We start from the raw sequence: 21,751 nt of genomic DNA, 5'->3' as shown, positions 1-21,751 counted from the left end.
AACCTTAAAAAAGACATTTAAAAAAAGAGAAAAACACCTTTGATTGGCCCCAGAGAAGCTGCTGCGTTTGAGCACACCGCCATCTTACTGAAAGTGCTGGCTGCCAATACATTTATGTAATAAAAATCTTCAAGCCTCACTTTGAAAAATTTTCTATTTGTCTATACACAACAAAAAAGACTGCCTGATAGATGTTATAAATTCTCTTTTGTAGATTACACGAAAGAGAACAATTATAAAGCAAAGAAATCCATGTTAAAGTGTCAGAGCAAACACGAGGAAATCTGCAGATGCTGGAAATTCAAACAACAACACACACAAAATGCTGGTGGAACACCGCAGGCCAGGCAGCATCTATAAGGAGAAGCACTGTCGATGTTTCGGGCCGAGACCTGATGAAGGGTCTTGGCCCGAAATGTTGACAGTGCTTCTCCTTATAGATGCTGCCTGGCCTGCTGTGTTCCACCAGCATTTTGTGTGTGTTGTTTAAAGTGTCAGAGACAATTTTGCATATTTGGAGAAAGGATTGCAATGCCTACCATCAAAGGGCAAATGTTGGTCGTATTTATGTCAAATAGTTTGCTATAATGTTTTTTTTCTAAAGGCAGTTCTCCTTTGTACTGCTGTAGGTATTTGGTGACAAACCTCATGGGTGCAGACTTGAACAACATCGTGAAGTGCCAGAAGCTGACAGACGATCACGTGCAGTTCCTTGTGTATCAATTACTCAGAGGGCTTAAGGTACGAAATTAAAGTCCTATAAATAGAAACAAAATTAGACTAACAGTAGGCAACTGGGGAAATGAGGGATTTGTGTTGCTTCTTCTTCTTCGGTTTTCCATGCTTTTACATCTGTTCCATTGTCTTTTATGCATTTGCTTCTCCTCCCTGTTTTTTTAACATTCCTATCTTGTGTTTTGTGATTCAGAGTAATTGGTTCCGAGCATAGCCCATAAACACTATTTTGGTAAATTTTCCAATGACCCATGACTTAAGCACGAATCTCAACACAGTGTTGCAAAGGCTATTATTCACTACATTGCTTTTATTAAATAAAATAATGACAGTGTTTTCTGGGTGAGATTTTGCTTTATGACAGGGTTTCCTAACCTTTTTTATGCCATGGACCCCTATTGTTAACTGAAGGGTCTATGACCCCAGGTTGGGAACTTCTGCTGTATAATTTTAATTTCAAGGAGTGATGCCTCAAAAAGGCAGCACCCATCATTAGGGACACCCATCACCCAGGACTTGCCCTCTTCTCATTGCTACCATCAGGGAGGAGGTACAGAAGCCTGAAGGCACACACTCAATGATTCAGGAACAGCTTCTTCCCCTCTGTCATCCAATTTCTGAATGGACATTGAACCCATGAACATCACCTCACTACTTTTTTGCACTACTTATTTAACTTAACTTTTATATAATAGTAATCCACAGATTTTATTATTACGCTTTGCATTGTGCTGCTGCTGCATAACAACAAATTTCATGACGTATGCTGGTTATATTAAACTGATTCTGAAGTACAGTAATTCTAGAAATGCAAGTATTCGAGTCTCACCTAATAAATACTGGCTGTTCTGCCATGACACTAAACATGGTCCTCTTAAAGATGCAGAATAAAATTCTATCTCATTAGGCATGGCAATGCTGGTGAGTGTTATTACCATGGTTATCAGCAGCAACATCTTCCACTCCGGATGCTATTGCCAATGAAAACTAAATCAAATGACTAATGACTAAGTGTGTGTCTCTTGTTCTTTTCATCAAATAGAAAACCACGCATCTATTCAAAAGAAACTTTTAACTTAAAAGAAGTCATTCAAACGTTGTAACAAAAGACAGACAAAGATTTCTCCCTCCAGTAAAAATAATTCCCTCCTCCATCCTCCTCCTCTATTCCCCACTCTGGCATCTTACCTCTTCTCACCTGCCTCAGGATCACGTCCTCCTTGCCTTTCTCCTGCAGTCCACTCTCCTCTCCTATCAGGTTCCCTTCACTCCAGCCCTTTACCTTTTCCATCCACCTGACTTCACCTGTCACCTTCTAACTATCCAACTACACCTCGCCCTAACTTTTTATTCTTCCTTTCCAGTCCTGAAAGAAGGGTCTCGACCCAAAACGTCGACTGTTTATTCCTCCCCATAGATGCTGTCAGACCTGTTGAGTTCCTCCAGTATTTTGTGTGTGATACAAAGATTCAAGATTCAAAGTACATTTGTTATCAGAGTATGTGTACAGATACAACTCTGAGATTCGTCCTCCCACAGGCAGCCACGAAACAGAGAAACACCACGGAACCCATTCAAGAAAACATGCGCAGGAATAAAAGAACAAATTCCGGAAACAGCAGAAGCGAGTGTACAACACGTAGAATGTGGAACATCAAACCAGGAGTCCAGTTTAGTTCAGTTCAGCGTCATGCTGCAAGCCATGGGCTGCAGGGTCATTCTTCGCTGAAGTGCCCCAGCAATCACCCCAGTCAATCTGCTCAAAATCAGCAAATAAAAAGTAGCTAGAATCCAGGAGCACATGCAACATGAACTTCAAAGTCCCCCAAAACAAGTCCACAGCCTTGCTGCTCAATCATGGTTATGTGGATCCCAAAACTCCTGCGCTTTCCTCTGACAGCAGCTCGCGAGAGAGAGAGGAAGGCTTATCAAGCGCAGGCAGATACCGCCAAACACCCACCTGCCCTCCACTGTTGTCCTCGTCGACTTCAACTTTGCTGAACGCATCAGTCGGAGAGAAGCAATGGAGTCGATCATGGTGTCCAAGCTTCCAGACCTCTGCACCGAACCTCACTGAATTCCCTTGGAGACAGCAAGCGGCAGATCACACACTCAGCCCCAAAACACTCCATTAAAATGCAAATCACAGGTTCCAATCACACACAGCTTAGTAGTAGAATTATATTGAAAGAAGAAGCAAAGGACTTGTTTCATGAACTGTCAGCAAGATGTTGCCATTGGCCACGATGCTCACTGGCGCCATCTGTCCACAGTAGAAATGTAGTTCTGGTAAACACAGTAACATTGTCATCAACTAGTTTAAGTGTAATAGTATAATACTTAGTAATCTATTCCTGGCTTTTCCTTACTTTGATACTGCTTGATGTATATTTCTATTTGTCTTTGTCATGACTTTTCAAGTTTCTCTGCTGCTTCCCACCTTTTTTGTCCTCTGGAAGTTAAGCTTTCTTTCATCTACAAATGTTTTTCCACATGAAAAATATTTTAACCTGGATTACTGACTTAAGTAAAGAACTACCATTGTCTGGGATCCCAAACTGCTTATTTGCATTACTGGAGAGAAATCCCTGTTGGTAAAAGTAATGTCATCAGCGGGAATTGGGCCTAGAAATAATTCCTAATTAATTGCAAGCAAGATTCCTGGTCTGATTGTCAGCTGGCGAGTGCATTCTCTTACACAGAAAGGGCATCTAATCTTTCAATGAGACTTGGTCAGTGACCAGGAACATCCTATCACACAGGTCAGCGACGCTCCCAAGGCAGCAACCACAATAGTATAATTGATGCCGATCATTATTTCTGTTTAGTTTGTTTGAAAAGGAAGGCAGACCGAGAATTGATTCTTGGGCGAGGGAAGGTATCCACCTCTGCTTCCGTTCAGAGGATAGTATTGCAGCAGCCACAATTCACATCTGATGGTCTCAGAATAATTTTACTCTCAGTGCAAATAGTTGGCCATTGTTGCTGGTGCTCATCTCCAGGACAGTAGTTTTGAGTGCCAACCGACTGCGTGGGCTTAATCACAGAATTCTGAGCTGACGGTCCGGGGTACTGATGTGCCATTCTGCTCCATCAGGTAGGTGTCGAAATCCTCAAGACACCTTCTCAAGGCAAACTGAGCAGGGGGATTCACGTAGTGCTCAGACCGATATTTATTAATCTGTGAGTATCGGCAGAAGCAGACAGAACTTCACTCGCCCCAACACTGAACTGTTCCCATAACCTTTGGACTCACTTTCAAGGACTCCTTACCTCATGTTTTCTATATTCATTGCTTATTTATTTGTTATTATTCTCATGGTTTATTTATTTATTTCTCTTTCTTTTTGTATTTGCGCCCTTTGCTGTTTTTTTTGCACTTTGGTTGTGTGTCCTTTCTGTCGGGCGCAGTCTTTCATTGATTTTATTGTGTCATATTTACTGTGACTGCCCACAAGAGAATGAATCTCAGGGTCGTATATGGCGACATATATGTACTTTGAACTATCATGGAGATTAAAGTTTACACGTCAGGTTGATGATAAAGCACTTTCGTGATGGGCACTACATCAGTGCTAGTTTTTCTCTAAAGTTCGGAATGAATACTCCACGGTTTAGCTGCAGCACATGGCAGTACCTGCTCTCCTTCTCTCTTGTCTTTTCTTGCAGCTGGACTCGGTTGTCAGCGAAAGCAAACTCCCTTCCCCTCCCCCATCCCCACTTGGCAATGACCCTGACAAATAGAACTCTTTCAGCTAAAATGCCAGAACAATCATTACCTTAGAAAGTGGAAAACATGCAGATTTGGTGAAATGAATTAAAAATACCACTCAGCAGGTCAATCAGTATCCATCATGATTACAGACAAGTTGCTATTTCAGAAATAATGCTCCCTTTGCACAGTAAAATTGCCTTTCATTGAAATGCAGTTATTCAAATACATCATATAGTCCCCAGCCAGATGGCTAGTGCATATAAACCCATAGCTGATAGCTGCATATTTAAAATGCATCATACCGAGGCAGACTCCAGACACCATCCCCCCACCCTGTTTACATAGTGCCAGAGTTTAACAACTTCAAACAAAAGCAGTGACATGCCCCAGGAAAACCACGATTCCTCCTGGCACCCCAGCCCCCTCCACAGATGCTGCCTGACTTGATGCGTTCCGCCGGAAAATGTGGATTCCAGCATCTGTAGATCCTTGTGTCTCTGGTTCACAACTCAGAATCAGAATCAGATGTATTGTCACTGGAATTAGTTGTAAAAAGGCTTAGCAGAGTCATCGATTTTCGACATTTCATCTCAGAGTTCAAAGTAAATTTATTATTGAAGTACAGAGGATGACTTAGGCACCGAGCTGGATTGAAACGGTCAAGGTGTCAGGTTCGGAACCGAGGGATGGTCCAGATTGGCTCTCGGCTCCACGGGGCTTGCTCGTTTCCTCTGTGCTGAGCTGAGCCTGTGACCTGCAACGAGTGGACTGTAGTGATGCCTGGTGTGAACTTCAGCTCCGAATGCTTGCTCTTATTGTTTGAATGATTTTTTTGTCTCTCTCTCTGCACGTTGGGTATTTGGACAATCTTCTTTTGTTTTTAATGGGTTCTATTGGGTTTCTTTGTTTTGTGGCTGCCTGTAAGGAGATGAATATCAAGGTTGTATAAAATATATATACTTTGTACTTTGATCTTTTGAATTTTGATATGTCCTGGGTGGTATGATGGAGACCAAAGGAGGTGAAAGGTGCTCCTTCCCTCCGCTAGCCTGCAGGTCATCTTGGGCAAAGTGTAGCACCTGCTTAGCCCCCCCCAATCAGGGTCACATCACGTGAAGCCATGGGAGCAGGTGGTGGATGGTCGGATGATCAGCCGGTGCATATCACAAGTCCTGGTTGTGCGACCGCTGACGCCAGGCAGACAATCTCTGAAGAGTATTGATAATGGCTGGGGTCACCCATCTTGTAAAGACACTGCCCAGAAGAAGACATTGGCCTTCTGCAGAAAACTTTGCCAAGAACAATCAGGGTCATTGACCATGTTCGCCTATGTCACATGACATAATAATGATGACAGGTATGTCACCATACACAATGCTGGGATTCATTTGCTTGTGGGCATACATAGTAAATCCAAAAGCACAATGAAAGACAGCACCAAATAGGACGTACAAACAACCAATATGCAAAAGACAACAAACTGTTCAAACATGAAAGAAAAAAAGTAGTAATAATAAATAAATAAATAAATAGATAGATAAATAAATAAGCAATAAATATCGAGAACAAGATGAAAAGTCCTAGAAAGTGAGTCCATAGGTTGAGGGAACAGTTCAGTGACAAGGCATCTGGATCACTTTCTGCTCTTTGAAGGGAAATTTCTCCTCAGTTCTGTAGCTCATGTTGAAACTAATTCTCTGTGGTTCTTTTGGGGGAAGTGCAAAGTACTTTAAATATGCAAAGTAAAATTATCTACATTCATTTAGCCATAATAGAAACATCACATTAAAGTTTAAAACATGCAGCCAACAGAAAGGATTTAATTTCTGGAGGAGATGTAAGAAAATTCCTTCATGCACTGGAAATAATAACAAGGGCAGGTGTGTGTTCTAGCTCTCAAATCAACCATCCGGGTCAAATGTCAAAAACAAAAAAATAATCTTAACCCAGACTCACCCAGATAATGGAGGTGGCCCAGAGCAGGTGGGGGCAAACAACTATCTGGGGAGGTTATAGGCAAGTTAGTCTCCTCTAATGAGGCTCAAAGCTTCCAACTTACCCAGCCGATATTTGCTATCGTTGTTTTGCAGGCCTCGGCTAAGCCAGTGAAGTAAGGGGGTGTTGAGGGAGATGTTTATGACTAGGAAGTGACCACGTGCTTCTACCTGTTCATCTCACTTGCCCTCGACACCCACCCCCACTGCCACCAGCGTGAAACAATTGTTGGATTATGGATTGACCCTGTCTGTTCAGACGGAAGCCCTGCTCTCGGTCAGGTTGGCTTTCAGGTGTAGAAATTGTTGGGACAAAGAGGTAGCTATGTTTTGTTTTATTTAGAGATACCACACGCAATAGGCCCTATCAGCCCGACGAGCCACACCATCGACCGTCCCAATTTGACCCTAATCTAATCACGGGACAATTTACAATGACCATATAACCTTCCCAGTGAGTCATTGGACTGTGGGAGGAAACTGGAGGACACGGAGAAAATCCGTGCACCGACGGTCAGTGAGGCAACACGGGCAAGCGTTTTGTGCAGCTTCCAACAGGGTCTGCACGGTTTCATTTTGGCCTGATTCTGCACACAAATCATTGTGGTGTTCTTTTTAAGCTCAGCTTTGACTAAATTCCATTAATTTCGCAGGGCTCTGTCCGGGTGCTAGTGCAATGTGTTTCATTTTTATTTTATTTCGAGATGCAGCACGGAATATGCCCTACCAGCCGTACGACCTGCGCCGCCTAGCCACCTCCGACCACCCCAGTTTAACCCTGACCCAATCACAGGACAACTTACAATGACCAATTAACTAATCAGTATGTCTGAACCGTGGGAGGAAACCAGAGCACACAGGGAAAACCCACACATTCCACGGGGAGGATGTACAGATTCCTTAAAGAAGAGGCTGAGATTGAACTCTGAAATCTGATGCTCCAAGCTGTAAGAGTGTCATGTTAACCACTACGCCATCATGGGTAATCTTCCAGCTTTCGGTTCCCTCCCAACCCCAAAATTACCTCCAATTGCTGTTTTTTGTCTCTCTAAGATGGTTTTTAGGAAGTGAAGAAACGAAATCTGCAGTTTGGGTTGAGTGTTGTAACCTTGTCACAGTGATAAAGCATTGTCTCTCAGTAACAGAGGAATGTTAACACTGTTCCCTCTACGCTGCCGGGCAGTAACTGAAATGCTCTTACGCACATACCTTTTGTTGCCACACGGCTGGATGTTCTTTTGTATGCTTTATTAAGAACCAAATATTCTGTCGGTGGCTGTTCTGAGTCTTGCTCAGCTCTTCAGACAAAGTGCAGATACTGGAATCCCTGACTAACACACACAAAATGCTGGAGGAACTCGGCAGGCCAGGCAGCATCTGTGGAAAAGAGTATAGTCGACGCTTTGGGCTGAGACATTTCCTCAGGACCCTGACTACCAGGCACAAATGTTCTTAGGAGCTCAATGGGTAAAAGTTTTCTATATTTGCAGAGAACCCGAGGGAGTTATTGGAGGATCTCTACAATTGAAAGTTATTTCTGCTCTGTAATCTTGATTTTTTTTTCTCCTTTCTCCTCTGTCACTTGGAAAAACATGTGAGGATATCTGGACTATTGGCAGGGCCCCAACGGAGTTGCTCTGACGCAAGCCATTGGAACAGCTCCAGGAACCATGCAGATTTCCTCTTTTACGGGAAAGCACATTCTAGACCTACACCCTAGGCCATTGGGAACGTGGATGGAGGCCCGCACTAGGGTCACTACCTGGCCACGGCCAATACTTTCCATTTCTTCCTCTGGAATCCTATCTGTAACCTGTTAAACTCTGCGTTCCACAGCAACTGTACTTAAGGCAAATGTTGCAAAATATATATGAATCACTAGCAAAAAGCATTTTTGTCTCTTTCTGTCAGCTTCTGCTCTCTTCCTTGATCTCCAACCTCCCTTCTCTCTCCCATTTGTCCCCCCTCCCACCCCCACAAAAAGCAAACTTCATTTTGCAACATAAACAAAATGCTGGGGAACGCAGCACTTAAGGCGGCATCCATGGTGGGGAATAAACAGTCGATATTTCAGGCTGAGACCCTTCATCAGGACCTTTTCATTCATTTCTTTGAACTGAATACTCATGTGGAAACAGTTAGTTGATTTCTACAAAGAAGACAGAGTCTTTTTATGCTCAATTTTCAAAATGAACAATCAAATGAGGTTTTGGTTAATAATTCTATTTTTTCTCTTTTCTTTCTTGTAGTATATCCATTCTGCTGGCATCATCCACAGAGTAAGTAGAGATTTCTTACATGCACTCCAAAAATAAAGGATATTCTAAAGAAAGAAGGATTTCATAGAAACCAAATTGGGTTACACAGGGCAATCAAAAACATCTTTGAGCCCATGGAACAAAGAGGCCTTCCAGGCACTTGACAAAGAAAAGGCAGTGTAAAAATGTCTTGCTCAGAGCAACAGTTGGTCTGCACAGCTGTGTAAAAAAAAAAGAGAGAGAATGATGAATGTTAACCTTGCTTATTGAAACTAATACTCTGTTCTGAGACTTCCAGCAGTTCTTTGGACATTGCTGAGGTGGCTAGAATCCCTGACCACCAGGCATCAGAGCTCAATGTTTGGGTAAAAGCTTTCTATGCTTGCCAAGAACCTGTGGGAGCTTCTGGAGAATCTCTACTGATGGAAGTTACTTCTATCCTGTAATCTATGGAGTCAGGTCATCTGTTCAGCGTGACCTGAGCCCCGATCCTGATGTATCTCCGCAACCAGTTAGTAGGGGCTGGCAAAGGACTGTCCTGAAGTTGGTGACATACCTGGTAGCTCCAGCTTTTGAAGAATTCTGCAAAGCTCCTTTCAGAAGAAGACCAATATCCCAGTCATTTTGAGAACAGTCTTGGAGTGTTTCTGGGTGTAACCCTAACCTAGAATGTCTTGCGAATCCCAGCTCCGATATACCAAATGCCAAACTTTTTACAGTGTACGGTGCAGGAGGTAGGACGATGTGAAACTTAGAAACAGCAGAGGTATTCCCGGACCATCGGTTCAAAAGCAAGAGACACAAATGCAAATCCTTCTGTGACACTGAGGAAGTTAAATTCAGTTTATTATATGAAACTCTGTAATGAAAATCCATTGTAATTGTGGTGACAGAACTACTGGATTCCTGTAAAAACACAGATATTTCACCAGAGACTCTATCATCCATTCCCATTGTGACCTAGAATTTCTAGCAAAGTGGTGATTGACTCCCACTCCCCTTTGAGACACGAGGAATTCTGCAGATGGGAAATCCAAAGCAGGACACACAGAACGCTGGGGGGACTCAGCAGGTCGGGCAGAATCTGTGGAAATGCATAGATAGTCAGCGTTTCGGGCTGAGGCCCTTCTTCAGGACTGAGAAGGAGGGGGGAGAGGCCAGAATAAAAAGTTGGGGGGGAGAGGGAAGGAACTTGGCTGGAAGGCAGCAAGCGGGAATTCCCAGTGGTGAAACATTTTAATTCCCATTCCCGTTCTAATGCGGCAGTCCATGGCCTGCTCATGATGACATGAATATTGGTTTCTTCTTCCGGTAAACAAATTCGACCCCCCCCCCCCACCATTTCCCACTCTGACCTTTTACCTCTTCTCACCTGCCTGTTACTTCCTCCAGTGGGGCTCCTCCTTCCCTTTCTCCTATGGTCCTCTCTCCTTTCTCACCTTCCTTCTCAGTCTTAAAGAAGGGTCTCAGGCCAAAATGTTGACTGTCTATTCATCTCTTTTGAAATAGCCTGACAGGCTAATTGATTTAGACAACACACACAAAATGCTGGTGGAACACAGCAGGCCAGGCAGCATCTATAGGGAGAAGCGCTGTCGACATTTCGGGCCGAGACGATAGCGCTTCTCCCTATAGATGCTGCCTGGCCTGCTGTGTTCCACCAGCATTTTGTGTGTGTTGCTTGAATTTCCAGCATCTGCATATTTCCTCGTAATTGATTTAGAGACTCTCACCAACTGCTGTCCTTGTCTGGGGTGGCCATCAGTGTAACGAAACAATCCAGCCAAGTGTCATCCTCTGACCCCTCCTGTTGCTGCATCAGGATTCAAGGGGAGGTGTGGGGGGGGGGGGGGTGGGGAACATAACTACCAGGCCTCTGTCCTTCCAGAAGTTTCCACAAACTTACCACCTCCCCTTCTCTCACCAAGCAGAGGAACTCCAATGCAATGTGTGGATAACAAGCATGGCAAGGTAGATTAGATCAGGGCACTGTCGGGATACATAAGGGTTCTATACCTGAGAACTGTCTGTAACTGGAAATAAGTAATTCCCCCAAAATGAAGTGAAATCTTTTGGCCTCTACAATGAGCATTTTCAGGAAGTAGACCAAGAGATGTCAGAATAGGTGATAGGCTTTGTCACCAGCCAGTGAACTGTTACAAAATTTTGCCTGAATACAGCCCGGGTAGAGTGGGAGTGGGAGGGGGGGAAGCTAATCAGCAGGAAAACTGGCAACAGTCTAACAAAAGAAAAGAAAGTGGGTATTAATGAAGAAGTGTACACAAGGTTCATAATGTTTGATCTTACCTGAAGAATTTGGGGTTTTTTTTGAGTGATCTAAGTGTTGCGAACACTTTAGCTGAGAGCAAGGTCTGGGTCTGGGAGAATTTACATTGAGTTGGATTTTTATAAGTCAGGCCTTTGGTATACTGCTTCTAAAAATTGGGGCAGATAACTTTTTGAAGCTTGGTAGATGGCTGTAAAATAATGTTTTAATTAAAATCAGATTCTAGTCAGTGATTCTTTTTATGGAAGTCGAAGGAGTAGTGTCTGATTAAATAATATTGCAGTTAGGAAATCAAAACTGCTAAATATCACAACCAAAATATGGTGGTTGTCGGACGATGAGAGGAGACCTGTGCAGGAGTTTTTAAAGTGGAAAAGCCGTTGAACTGGGGCAGTTCCACTCTCTCGACCTCAGAAGTCTGGGTCCAGCATCACAAGCTAGGCTCTTCCTCAGTTGCAGTGGATGACCATCACGCCTTCTGTGCCTTGTTGTGCCCTTGGCTCTCACCGAGCGTTGCGGTACGGATGTCCTGGCCATTGGATCCCACTGTAGATCTGATCTGCCCAGTCCACCGGAGCTGGCTTCACGTGCTAGGACTGATATGCCCCTGTTTCACCGGAGTATGAGGCCGCCGGCTGCCCTCGCCTGGTTTAGCCCGCTTGTTGAAGTACCGGTGTGGCTGCTGTCACACGCAAACAGCTACTTGGAGACACAGGCGAGCGCTGAGTGTTGGGTGAGTGAGCTGCCCTGGAATGGACACAACAAGCCCCTTCACCAGAGTGCTACCCCTCCCTGGACACCCCATCCAACCCACAACCAAAATAAATCTACTTAAAAATCAGAACCAAAGGTCTATTACTTACTGACAATAATGAAAGTGTAAATACACTGAGGAAGAACTCTTTGCAGACCCTTTACTGTGCCAACTTGTTTATGCAAACTGTCTTGAATTTGTTACAAATACTCAAATATTATTTTTTCTTTGTAGGACCTGAAACCAAGTAATTTAGCAGTAAACGAGGATTGTGAATTAAGGGTAAGGGCAACATAATAATTGAAATATGTTTAGAAATTAGCAACATTTTTTTTTGACGCCAATGTTTCATTGTAATATGCATATATACATTAATATAATATTGTCTTATAGATTCTAGATTTTGGGCTAGCTCGGCAGACTGATGATGAAATGACTGGTTACGTAGCAACGAGGTGGTATCGAGCTCCAGAAATAATGTTAAACTGGATGCATTACAATCAGACAGGTAAAAATGCATTTACTGTGGCGGCATTTTCTCCACAACCTCTGTAAGCAGACCGAGGGTTACTGGAGTGTTGAGGATACATTACAGTTTGTGTGGTGTAGTATTAGATCAGTGCTGTTTCAATATTTCTAGTGGCTGATGCTCTGGGATCAGACAACCCCTTCTCGGTCTGAGCCTCCCACTGTAAACCCCCAGAGAGGTAGAAAATCTGGTGCAGCTACAAGAACAAAGAGAAATGTGGATACATTTTTTCCCTTCCTTGGCATATTTCTGTTCTAAAATTAGAGTGAATGAAGTTGTCAGTTTGCCAGTATAAGTGAGTTCATGCCAACTCACCTTTGCAGTATTGTAGGCCTCCCAGCATATCACAGTCAGTCTCATTATAATGAGATTCAATGGGATGGGAGCAGTCTATGTATTTTCTTTTTTAAATATACAATACTGTGTAGAAGTCTTGAACAGAGTGGTGGTTGTCCAACGATGACAGGAAACCTGTGTGGGAGAGTTTGTAAAGTGGAAAAGCTGTTGCACTGGGGCAGTTCCACTCTCTTGACCTCAAAGTCTGAATCCATCACATAATGGGGTTGCTGCCATGCCCGTCACTCTCCACGGGGGTGTTGCTGTACTTGGTTGTTGGATCTTACTGGAGGTCTTGTCCACCCGGTCTGCCAGAGCTGACTTCACATGCTGGTACAGACTTCCCCTTACCTCACCGGTGCATGAGGCCGCTGGCTGCCCTCACCTGATTTAGGCCGCCTTTTGAAGCCGTGTACCGGGGTGTGGCCGCTGTCGCGTGCAAACAGCTACTTGGAGGCAGGAGTGAGAGTTGAGTGTCCGGTGTGGACCAAAGCTGAATGAGCTGCCCCGGAATGGACACGACAAGCCCCTTCACTAGAGATGCTGCCCCTCCCTGGAGACACCATACATTCCAAACAGTACTGTATCGAAATAAACAAAACATTAACAAAAAATTAAAACTCAGATATTGTTGTTTCAAGGGCAAGTAAAGAGAGGATGGAGATCGCTATCTTCCCACCATCATTATTTACCCAAAATTTCATCAAAATTTACCCAATTTTGGGTAAATCAAAATTAACCCATGCAGGAAATGATATAAAAGCAACTTACAATACTGCACAAAAGTCTAAGGCACCTTACTTATACAGGTATATATAAATGTGCCCAAGACATTTCCACAGTACTGTATGTTTTAATTATGTAGGGGGATGATACTTCTCTCTCTTTAAAATTTTTGAATAAATAATCTTCCAACAGTACAGCTGCTGAAAGGGATCGATAGACTGTGAGGCAGAGTGCCCATGTTTCAACGGTATAACCAAAATACAACTCAGATAGGAATGCAACAGAAAGTCTTTGGGTGAGACGGGTTCTTCAAATCATCATAATCATTATGTGCCATGTCAGATGTAAGACGGGCCAGCGTGGTCTCATGACCATGATTGTTCTTGGCTAATTTTTCTACAGAAGCAGTTTGCCATTACCTCCTTCTGGACAGTGTCTTTACAAGACACGTGACCCCAGCCATTTTAGGTACTCTTCAGAGATTGCCTGGCATCAGTGCTGGCGTAACCAGGATGTGACGTGCATCAGCTGCTCATACAACCATCCACTGCCTGCGGAGGGAAGGAATGCCTTACACCTCCTTTGATAGAGATGTATATTCACCCCTCCACACAGATCTTCCAGTAAAGAAGGATTTAAAGTTCTAAAATGACAGCGCAAAAGTAGGATTGGATTTCATCCTAATTGGGTGCATAAAGGGTGCCACAGTAGCATAGCGGTTAATGTGACACTGTTACAGCTAAAAACGTATAAACTCCAGCTGCGCAGCAACTAAGCTATGTGCCTGGGAGTATTTCAGTTACTGCGTGGCCATGCACCCGCACTGTTTAGAAGGAACAGTGTTAACATTCCTCTGTTAGTGAGAGCGACTGGGTAAAGACAATATATTTTATCACTGTGACAAAGGTTACAGCACTCAACCCAAGCTGCAGATTTCCTTTCTTCACTTCCTAAAAGCCATCTCTTAGAGACAAGCAGCAGCAATTAGAGGTAATTTTGGGGGGGAATCCCAAAGCTAGAAGTCTGGAATTACCCACAACAGCATAAGCAGTTAGCATGATGCTATTGCAGCTCAGGGCGTCAGAGTTCAGTGTTCAATCCCAGCATCCTCTGTAAGAAGTCTGTGTAAGGAGAATGTGTAGCTTTTCCCCGGGTGCTCTTGTTTCCTCCCACAGTCCAAAGACGTACTGGTTTGGTTAACCGGTCATTGTAAATTGTCCTGTGATCGGGTTAGGGTTAAATTGGGGTTGTCAGGGGTTGCTAGGCAGCGTGGCTCGTAGGGCCAGAAGGTCCTTTTCTGTGCTGTATTGCTAAATCAAAATAAAAATAAGACATATTACACCAGTGTCCAGAGAGAGCCCTGCAAAATTAATGGAATTTAGTTAAGGCTCAGTTTAATAAGAACACCAATATGGTTTGCATGCAGAGTCATGCTAAAATGCAACTAAGTATTTACAGTTTTGGGGGTTCGATTGTCCTGATTTATATTCTCTATATTGTGTTGTGGTTGGTCTGGAGTTTTTTTTTGTTGCGGGGCTTGGGGAGGATACTAATTTTACATGTCTTCAATTTGGGTGCTTTCTCAATTATCTTTCTTTGTATCATATTATTATTGTATGTTTATTTTTGCACTGTATCAAGGTTCTTCATTTTGATCTGGGTTTTTTTTATCTGTAGTTATGTAGAAAATGTATTAAAAAACTAATAAATATTTAAAAAAATTTAAAAAATGCAACTATGCAGATGCTGTTGGAAGCTGCATGAAGCGCTTGTGACTGATGCATCGTTACCTCACTGACCACCAGGAAGCACGTTAGGTCTTAAAGGCCTCTTGCTGTGACAGCAAAGAGAAGCAGCATTAAAGATTATTGTAGAGAAAACTGCAGAGGCAGCAGAAACAGGGGTCTTTGGTTTGAGAAAAATCACAGTTAGTCATATGCCTGACTGAGTCCAGTGATGCAAGTGGCAGCACACTGCTGAGTGGTGCAGGAAGATCAATGGGCAGAGGATGCAACATACAGCTCTAATGTGACTGCAGAAAATTAACTTTCTTTAATTAATTTATTTAAAGATACAGGCCCTTTGAGCCACACTGCCCAGCAGCCCTTGATTTAACTCTAGCATAATCATAGGACAGCTTATTCACCTACCAACCGGTATATCTTTGGACTGTGGGAGGAATCCGGAGCACCCGGAGAAAACTCTCACATTCCACAGGGAGGACATACAGACTCCTTACAGATGACATCGGAATTGAACTCCGAGCTGTCACCCTGAGCTGCAGCTGCGATGTGCTAAAAACCATGCTACCGTGGTTCCTGAGAAGGTTGCCACGTAATGGAGCAGCTAGTGGTGAGGTTTCCATTGCTCTGAACAGCAAACACCAAGCTTGGCAGGTGCTGTACTCAGGACATCGATGTCACAGTGCAGACCCTGGAATGGAATTACATTGCTGATCTCAGTCTAACTTTGTCACAGTTTTTGTTTGTGTGTGTAACATCAATCCAAAAAGGTTCCAGCGACTGGTGGCAAAGAAAGACAAGTGTGGTGCTTGACTTATAATAGCGTTTGAGCATGTGGTTGACAAAATCCCAATATGAAAGGCTTGAACCAATCTCTTAATGAGTGCATTTTCACCCAGAAGTTACCACCAGTGCATTCTAACTCAGGTAAAATCACCTTTATATTTGCATGTGTGGTTTATATGAAACCTGAATGTTAAAAGATCCATTTTGAAGGCCATATTCTTATTTTGGGCAAAAGGCATTTCGGTTACTGAGAGCAGAGGAGGTGTAATGAGTTCTTCGGGCCTGTGCCAGAGTGAGTCAGGCTTAAAGGTTTGTAGAACACCTGAAACGGTTTATTGTTGTTTAATAAGAGCTGTTAATTATTTAGAGTTTCTTGTGTTTTTCATGAGTGACTTTGTAATGCAATCTCCTGGTGCCTTTTGTTTAAGTTTGTGAAGTTTACTTTGTTAGACTTGCTTGTATTATTTAAGTAGACCAGAGCTAATCGCGAGGCCCTAGTTTTGAGAATGTTACTTCTCGGGGTGTCGCTTGGCTGAGCCACTGGTGTTCTTTTAGAATTATTGTGAATGAACTCTCATCGCCGTCTCTAATTCAGAGTTAGACTTTCCTCTGCGCTTGGGTTCCGACATTGCCAGCACACATTATGATATTTAGGACAAAGACCTGCCCAAAATGTACTGGAAATTTAGGCAGCTTAAGCAACCCGTTCACAGAGGCATAATCAATTATGAATTTTTTTTTAATACAGTGTGATTTTAAAAAAAAATGTACTGAATCTTAAGCTCTCAATGTTTTGATGGTTAATTAAGTGGCCAACCTGTAACACTAATATTTATGATATTGCTATTGTACTTTCATATGTTTTCACCTTTGTCTTTTTCCCAGTGGATATTTGGTCTGTTGGATGCATTATGGCAGAGTTGCTGAAAGGAAAAGCCCTTTTCCCAGGAACCGATTGTATCCTTGAGAAATGTTTCCTTGTCCTGTTTCTGACTTCAGAGTGGAGAATGGAGGGGTCTGAATGTGTTCCTAGAAGAAGTTGAAATGTCAGGTCATTGGAAGTGTATATGTACAGTACTGATGAGTACACATCAGTCGAGTGTGTGTGCCATCAGCCAAGATACCAGTCATGATCTCAGGTGAGGTGGGTTTTATCCATCACGGGTAAAGCCCTCTCCACCATTGAGCACATCTTCATAAAGTGTTGCCAAAGGTGAGCAGCGTCCATCATCAGGGACCCCCACCACCCAGGTCACGCTCTCTTCTCGCTGCTGCCATCTGGAAGAAGCTACAAGAGCTTCAAGACTCTCACCACCAGGTTCAGGAACAGCTATTACCCCTCAACCGTCAGGCTCTTGAACCAAAGAGGATAACTTCACTCAACTTCACTTGCCCCATCATTGAAATGTTCCCACAATCAATGGACTCATTTTCAAGGACTCTTCATCTCAAATTCTCAATATGTATTGCTTGCTTGCTTATTTATTTATTGTTTTTGCACAGTTTGGTATCTTTTGCACACTGGTTGAATACGCAAGTTGGTGTGGTCTTTCATTGATTATATTATGGTTATTCTGTAATGGATTTACTGAGAATGCTCACAAGAAAATAAATCTCAGGGTTGTATATGGTGATTATATATGTACTTGGACAATTTTACTTTGAACTTTTAAAGTTTGAAGAGGAGGACTGTCTACTAGCTGCTGTGAGTTGAGTTCCTCACAAAATCTGTGTGGATCTCAAAGTTCAAAGTATATGTACTGACAACAACCTTGAGATGTGTCTTCTTGCAGGCAGTCACAAAACAAAGAAACACCATGGAACTTATTCAAAAAAAACCCCACATAACAAAGACCATCAAACACGCAATGTGCAAAAAAAAACAAATCGTGCAAACAATAAAAAAGTGAACAAATAACACACAGAGCATGAACCGCAGAGTCCCTGAAAATAAGTCGCTTCAATCCTGCCCCAAGTTGGCTCTCAATTCTCGAGAACCCAGTTTGCTGAATTCTTCAGGATACCTCAAAAATGCCAGGCCATACAGTCGGTTTAAAAACATGACTCCCAAAGGGAAATTACAGGCAGTGATTGGAGTCCAGGAGAAGTGTAATTATTAATAGAATAGATATTAGTTTTATTAGTTGCCTGTAAAGCTCGGGTAGCCATCTCTGTTGACTCGCCCTGTATGACCCAGTCATACCCATACCCCTTTGTAAAACAGAACTACTTTTTGGGTCCAGATTCAGTAACTTTCTCTACTTTAGCTTCATAAATAATGACTTCCATATCATTGTCCGTGACAATATCAGCCTAATATTTCAATTGGTAGGCATTCACTCACCAAGCGCAAGAATTCATTCAGGGCATCGGGGGGAAGACATTGACATGGATAGAAAACTGGTTGGCAGATAGAAAGCAAAGGGTAGCGGTGAATGGGTGTTTCTCGGAATGGCAGGTGGTGACTAGTGTGGTGCCACAGGGCTCGGTATTGGGACCACAGCTGTTTACAATTTGCGTCAACGATTTAGAGGAAGGCATTGAGAATAACATCAGCAAATTTGCTGATGATACTAAGCTAGGTAGCAGTGTGACATGTGATGAGGATGTTAGGAGAATTCAGGGTGACGGATAGGCTGGGTGAGTGGGCAGATACTTGGCAGATGACGTTTAATGTGAATAAGTGTGAGGTTATCCACTTTGGGAGTAAGAACAGGAAGGCAGATTATTATCTGAACGGTGTAGAGTTAGGTAAGGGAAAAATACAAAGAGATCTAGGAGTCCTTGTTCATCAGTCACTGAAGGTGAATGAGCAAGTGCAGCAGGCAGTGAAGAAGGCTAATGGAATGTTGACCTTTATTACAAAGGGAATTGAGTACAAGAGCAAGGAAATCCTCATGCATTTGTACAGAGCCCTGGTGAGACCACACCTGGAGTATTGTGTACAGTTTTGGTCTCCAGGGTTAAGGAAGGACATCCTGGCTGTAGAGGAAGTGCAGCATAGATTCACAAGGTTAATTCCTGGGATGTCAGGACTGTCTTACGCAGAGAGGTTAGAGAGACTGGGCTTGTACATGCTGGAATTAAGGAGATTGAGAGGGGATCTGATTGAAACATATAAGATTATTAAGGGATTGGACAAGATAGAGGCAGGAAATAAGTTCCAGATGCTGGGAGAGTCCAGTACCAGAAGGCATGGTTTGAGAATAAGGGGTAGGTCATTTAGGACAGAGTTAAGGAAAAATTTCTTCTCCCAGAGAGTTGTGGGGGTCTGGGATGCACTGCCTCAGAAGGTAGTGGAGGCCAATTCTCTGGATGCTTTCAAGAAGGAGCTAGATAGGTATCTTATGGATAGGGGAATCAAGGGATATGGGGACAAGGCAGGAACCGGGTATTGATAGTAGATGATCAGCCATGATCTCAAAATGGCGGTGCAGGCTTGAAGGGCCAAAGGGTCTACTTCTGCACCTATTGTTTATTGTCTAATTTGCAAGTATCAGCCAGTTGTTTGAGATGAAGCCAATCTAATACATGGTTGGGAAGGGAAACATCTCCCAACCAAGCATGTACAAAGTCCCCTCTCCTTGTGCAGCTTTAATCTTAAAGCTAAACCCAGAAAACATGGCAAAGGAAATCCTCTTCAAGTTAACGTCCATGAATTCCCCTTCCATCCTTATGGAGCAGAAGTGGGCCATTCTGCCCAACCTGTCTGTGCTGGTGTTAATGCTGCTCTGAAGTCTCCTGCATTGCCCAGTCTCTCAGCATAGTCTTTTATTCTCTTAATAGCCTATGTACTTGTCCATCTTCCACTTGACCATACTACTCTGCTAAAGTCTGAGGCACATATTTGTAGCTAGGGGCAGAGAGCGAGTTTGTAAATCTACTGGGAGAAAAGGATGTTGGGAATGGTGAGGGTGGAGCACCACAGGAGGGGTGTTGGACAGGTAGCAGAGAAGGAGTGCCGGGGGAAGGTGGCACAAGTGCAAACACACCTAGCCCTGAGACACCAAGAAAGGTCATTTGATTCCAAACAATTGGTTTATCGATCATTACAGAATGTCTCCCTGGCACTTCCCCTATCCCCTCCCCTTTCCCCAACCATGATTCCCCTCTCCCTGCCCCCTTCCCACTCTCAGTCCACAATAGAAACCCATATCGGAATCAGGTTTATCATCACTCACCTTCGTCATGAAATTTGTTTTTTTTGTGTGTGTCAGCAGTACAGTGCAAAACATAAAATTACTACAGTACTGTGCAAACATCCTTGGCACCCTAGCTATATCTATGTAACGAAGACTTGCACAGTACTATATTTAACAATTATCCCTGTGTAAATGGCGAAATAGATAACAGTTTACTGTAGCAAACTGTGTAGTGTAATATTCATCCACATTCACTTTGCTATCAAATTTAGGCTGCTGTGCTAGACTTATCAGTAGGAAGTTTCTCGTTCCTATAACACACAGATATTGATCAACTGAAGCGAATAATGGAAGTCGTTGGAACACCAAGTTCAGAGTTGCTGAAGAAAATATCTTCTGAACATGTATGTTAGTGTTTAAATCTCACACAGAATTCTGTTTGACAACTAGACGTGGTCACTTCTGTTTTCAGTTGACAGGTGCTGAAATGTTGAAGAGTGGATAGAATTGTTGAGTCTATTCATAGTTATAGAGTTCCAGTGTGGTGATAGAGCAAATACATTCGAGGCCTTTAGGGACTTTTGTATAGGCACATGGATGTAAGGAGGATGGAGGGATATGGACGTTGTGAAAGTCAGAGAGATTAGTGTTTGGATGTTTTTGATTTGCTTTTCAGCTGGTTCAGCACAACGCTGTGAGCCAAAGGGCCTCTTTCTGTGCTGTACTCTTCTATGTTCTACAGCATATAAACGGGCCCTTCGGCCCATCCAGTCCATGCTGAACCATTTAAACTGCCTAGTCCCATTGACCTGCGCTAGGGCCATAGCCCTCCATACCCCTACCTATACATGTACCTATCCGAACTTCTCTTAAAGAGCTTGCACTGGCAGCTCATTCCACACTCTCAACAGGCATATCCTTGATTCATGTTAATGTATTATGATCTTGGTAATTGGTCATTACTGACGTGTAATCATTAACGAAAGACTGGTAAAAGACAAGAGTTACCCTAAGCAAACCCAGTTCAGTCAGTGCAAACACAAACAAGACAAAATCTGCAGATGCTGGAAATCCAAAGCAACGCCCACAAAATGCTGGAGGAACTCAGCAGGCCAGGCAGCATTTATGGAAAAGAGTACAGTTGATGTTTCGGGCTGAGACCCTTCAGCAGGACTGGAGAAAAAAGGATGAGGAATAGAGTTAAAAGGTGGGGTGAGAGGAGAGAGGTGGAACCGGGAGGGGGAGGGGTGAAGTTGATTGGTGAAAGAGATACAGGGCTTGCGGAAAGGGAGTCAGATGGGAGAGAACAGAGGCCATGGAAGAAAGAAAAGGGGAGAGGAGCACCAGAGGGAGGTGCTGGGTGGGCAAGGAGATAAGGTGAGCGAGGGAAAAGGTGCTGGGAATCGTGAATTGGGGGGGAGGGGGCATTACCAGAAGTTCAAGAAATCGAGGGGGAGGGGGCATTACCAGAAGTTCAAGAAATCGATGTTTATGCCATCAGGTTGGAGGCTGCTCAGATGAAATATAAGGTGTTGTTCCTCCAACCTGAGTGTGGCCTCATCGCAATAGTGGAATATGGAAATGGGAATGGGAAGTGGAATTAAACTGGGTGGCCACTGGGAGATCCTGCTTTTTCTGGTGGACAGAGCAGAGGTGCTCAACAAAGCGGTCTCCCAATCTACTTTGGATCTCACCGATACACAGGAGGCCACACCGGGAACACTACACAGTACATGACCCTAACATA

General features: G+C 43.4%; 1 protein-coding gene across 1 annotated transcript in view; it reads left to right on the top strand.

Annotated features, from left to right (window-relative positions):
- mapk11 (mitogen-activated protein kinase 11) overlaps nucleotides 1-21,751 on the top strand; it is a 72,061-nt gene that overhangs the window by 38,455 nt on the left and 11,855 nt on the right. Inside the window, exons 4-9 of the mRNA XM_073066413.1 lie at nucleotides 630-741; nucleotides 8,694-8,723; nucleotides 11,978-12,025; nucleotides 12,137-12,251; nucleotides 16,748-16,819; nucleotides 20,329-20,408. Of these exons, the coding sequence (XP_072922514.1) occupies nucleotides 630-741; nucleotides 8,694-8,723; nucleotides 11,978-12,025; nucleotides 12,137-12,251; nucleotides 16,748-16,819; nucleotides 20,329-20,408 (457 nt within the window). The remainder of the gene's footprint in view (nucleotides 1-629; nucleotides 742-8,693; nucleotides 8,724-11,977; nucleotides 12,026-12,136; nucleotides 12,252-16,747; nucleotides 16,820-20,328; nucleotides 20,409-21,751) is intronic.

Source organism: Hemitrygon akajei, chromosome 14 (assembly GCF_048418815.1).
Source record: "Hemitrygon akajei chromosome 14, sHemAka1.3, whole genome shotgun sequence".
Lineage (NCBI taxonomy): Eukaryota > Metazoa > Chordata > Chondrichthyes > Myliobatiformes > Dasyatidae > Hemitrygon > Hemitrygon akajei.
Note: the sequence above shows the minus strand (reverse complement) of the source record. Positions and strands in the feature narration are given on the sequence as shown.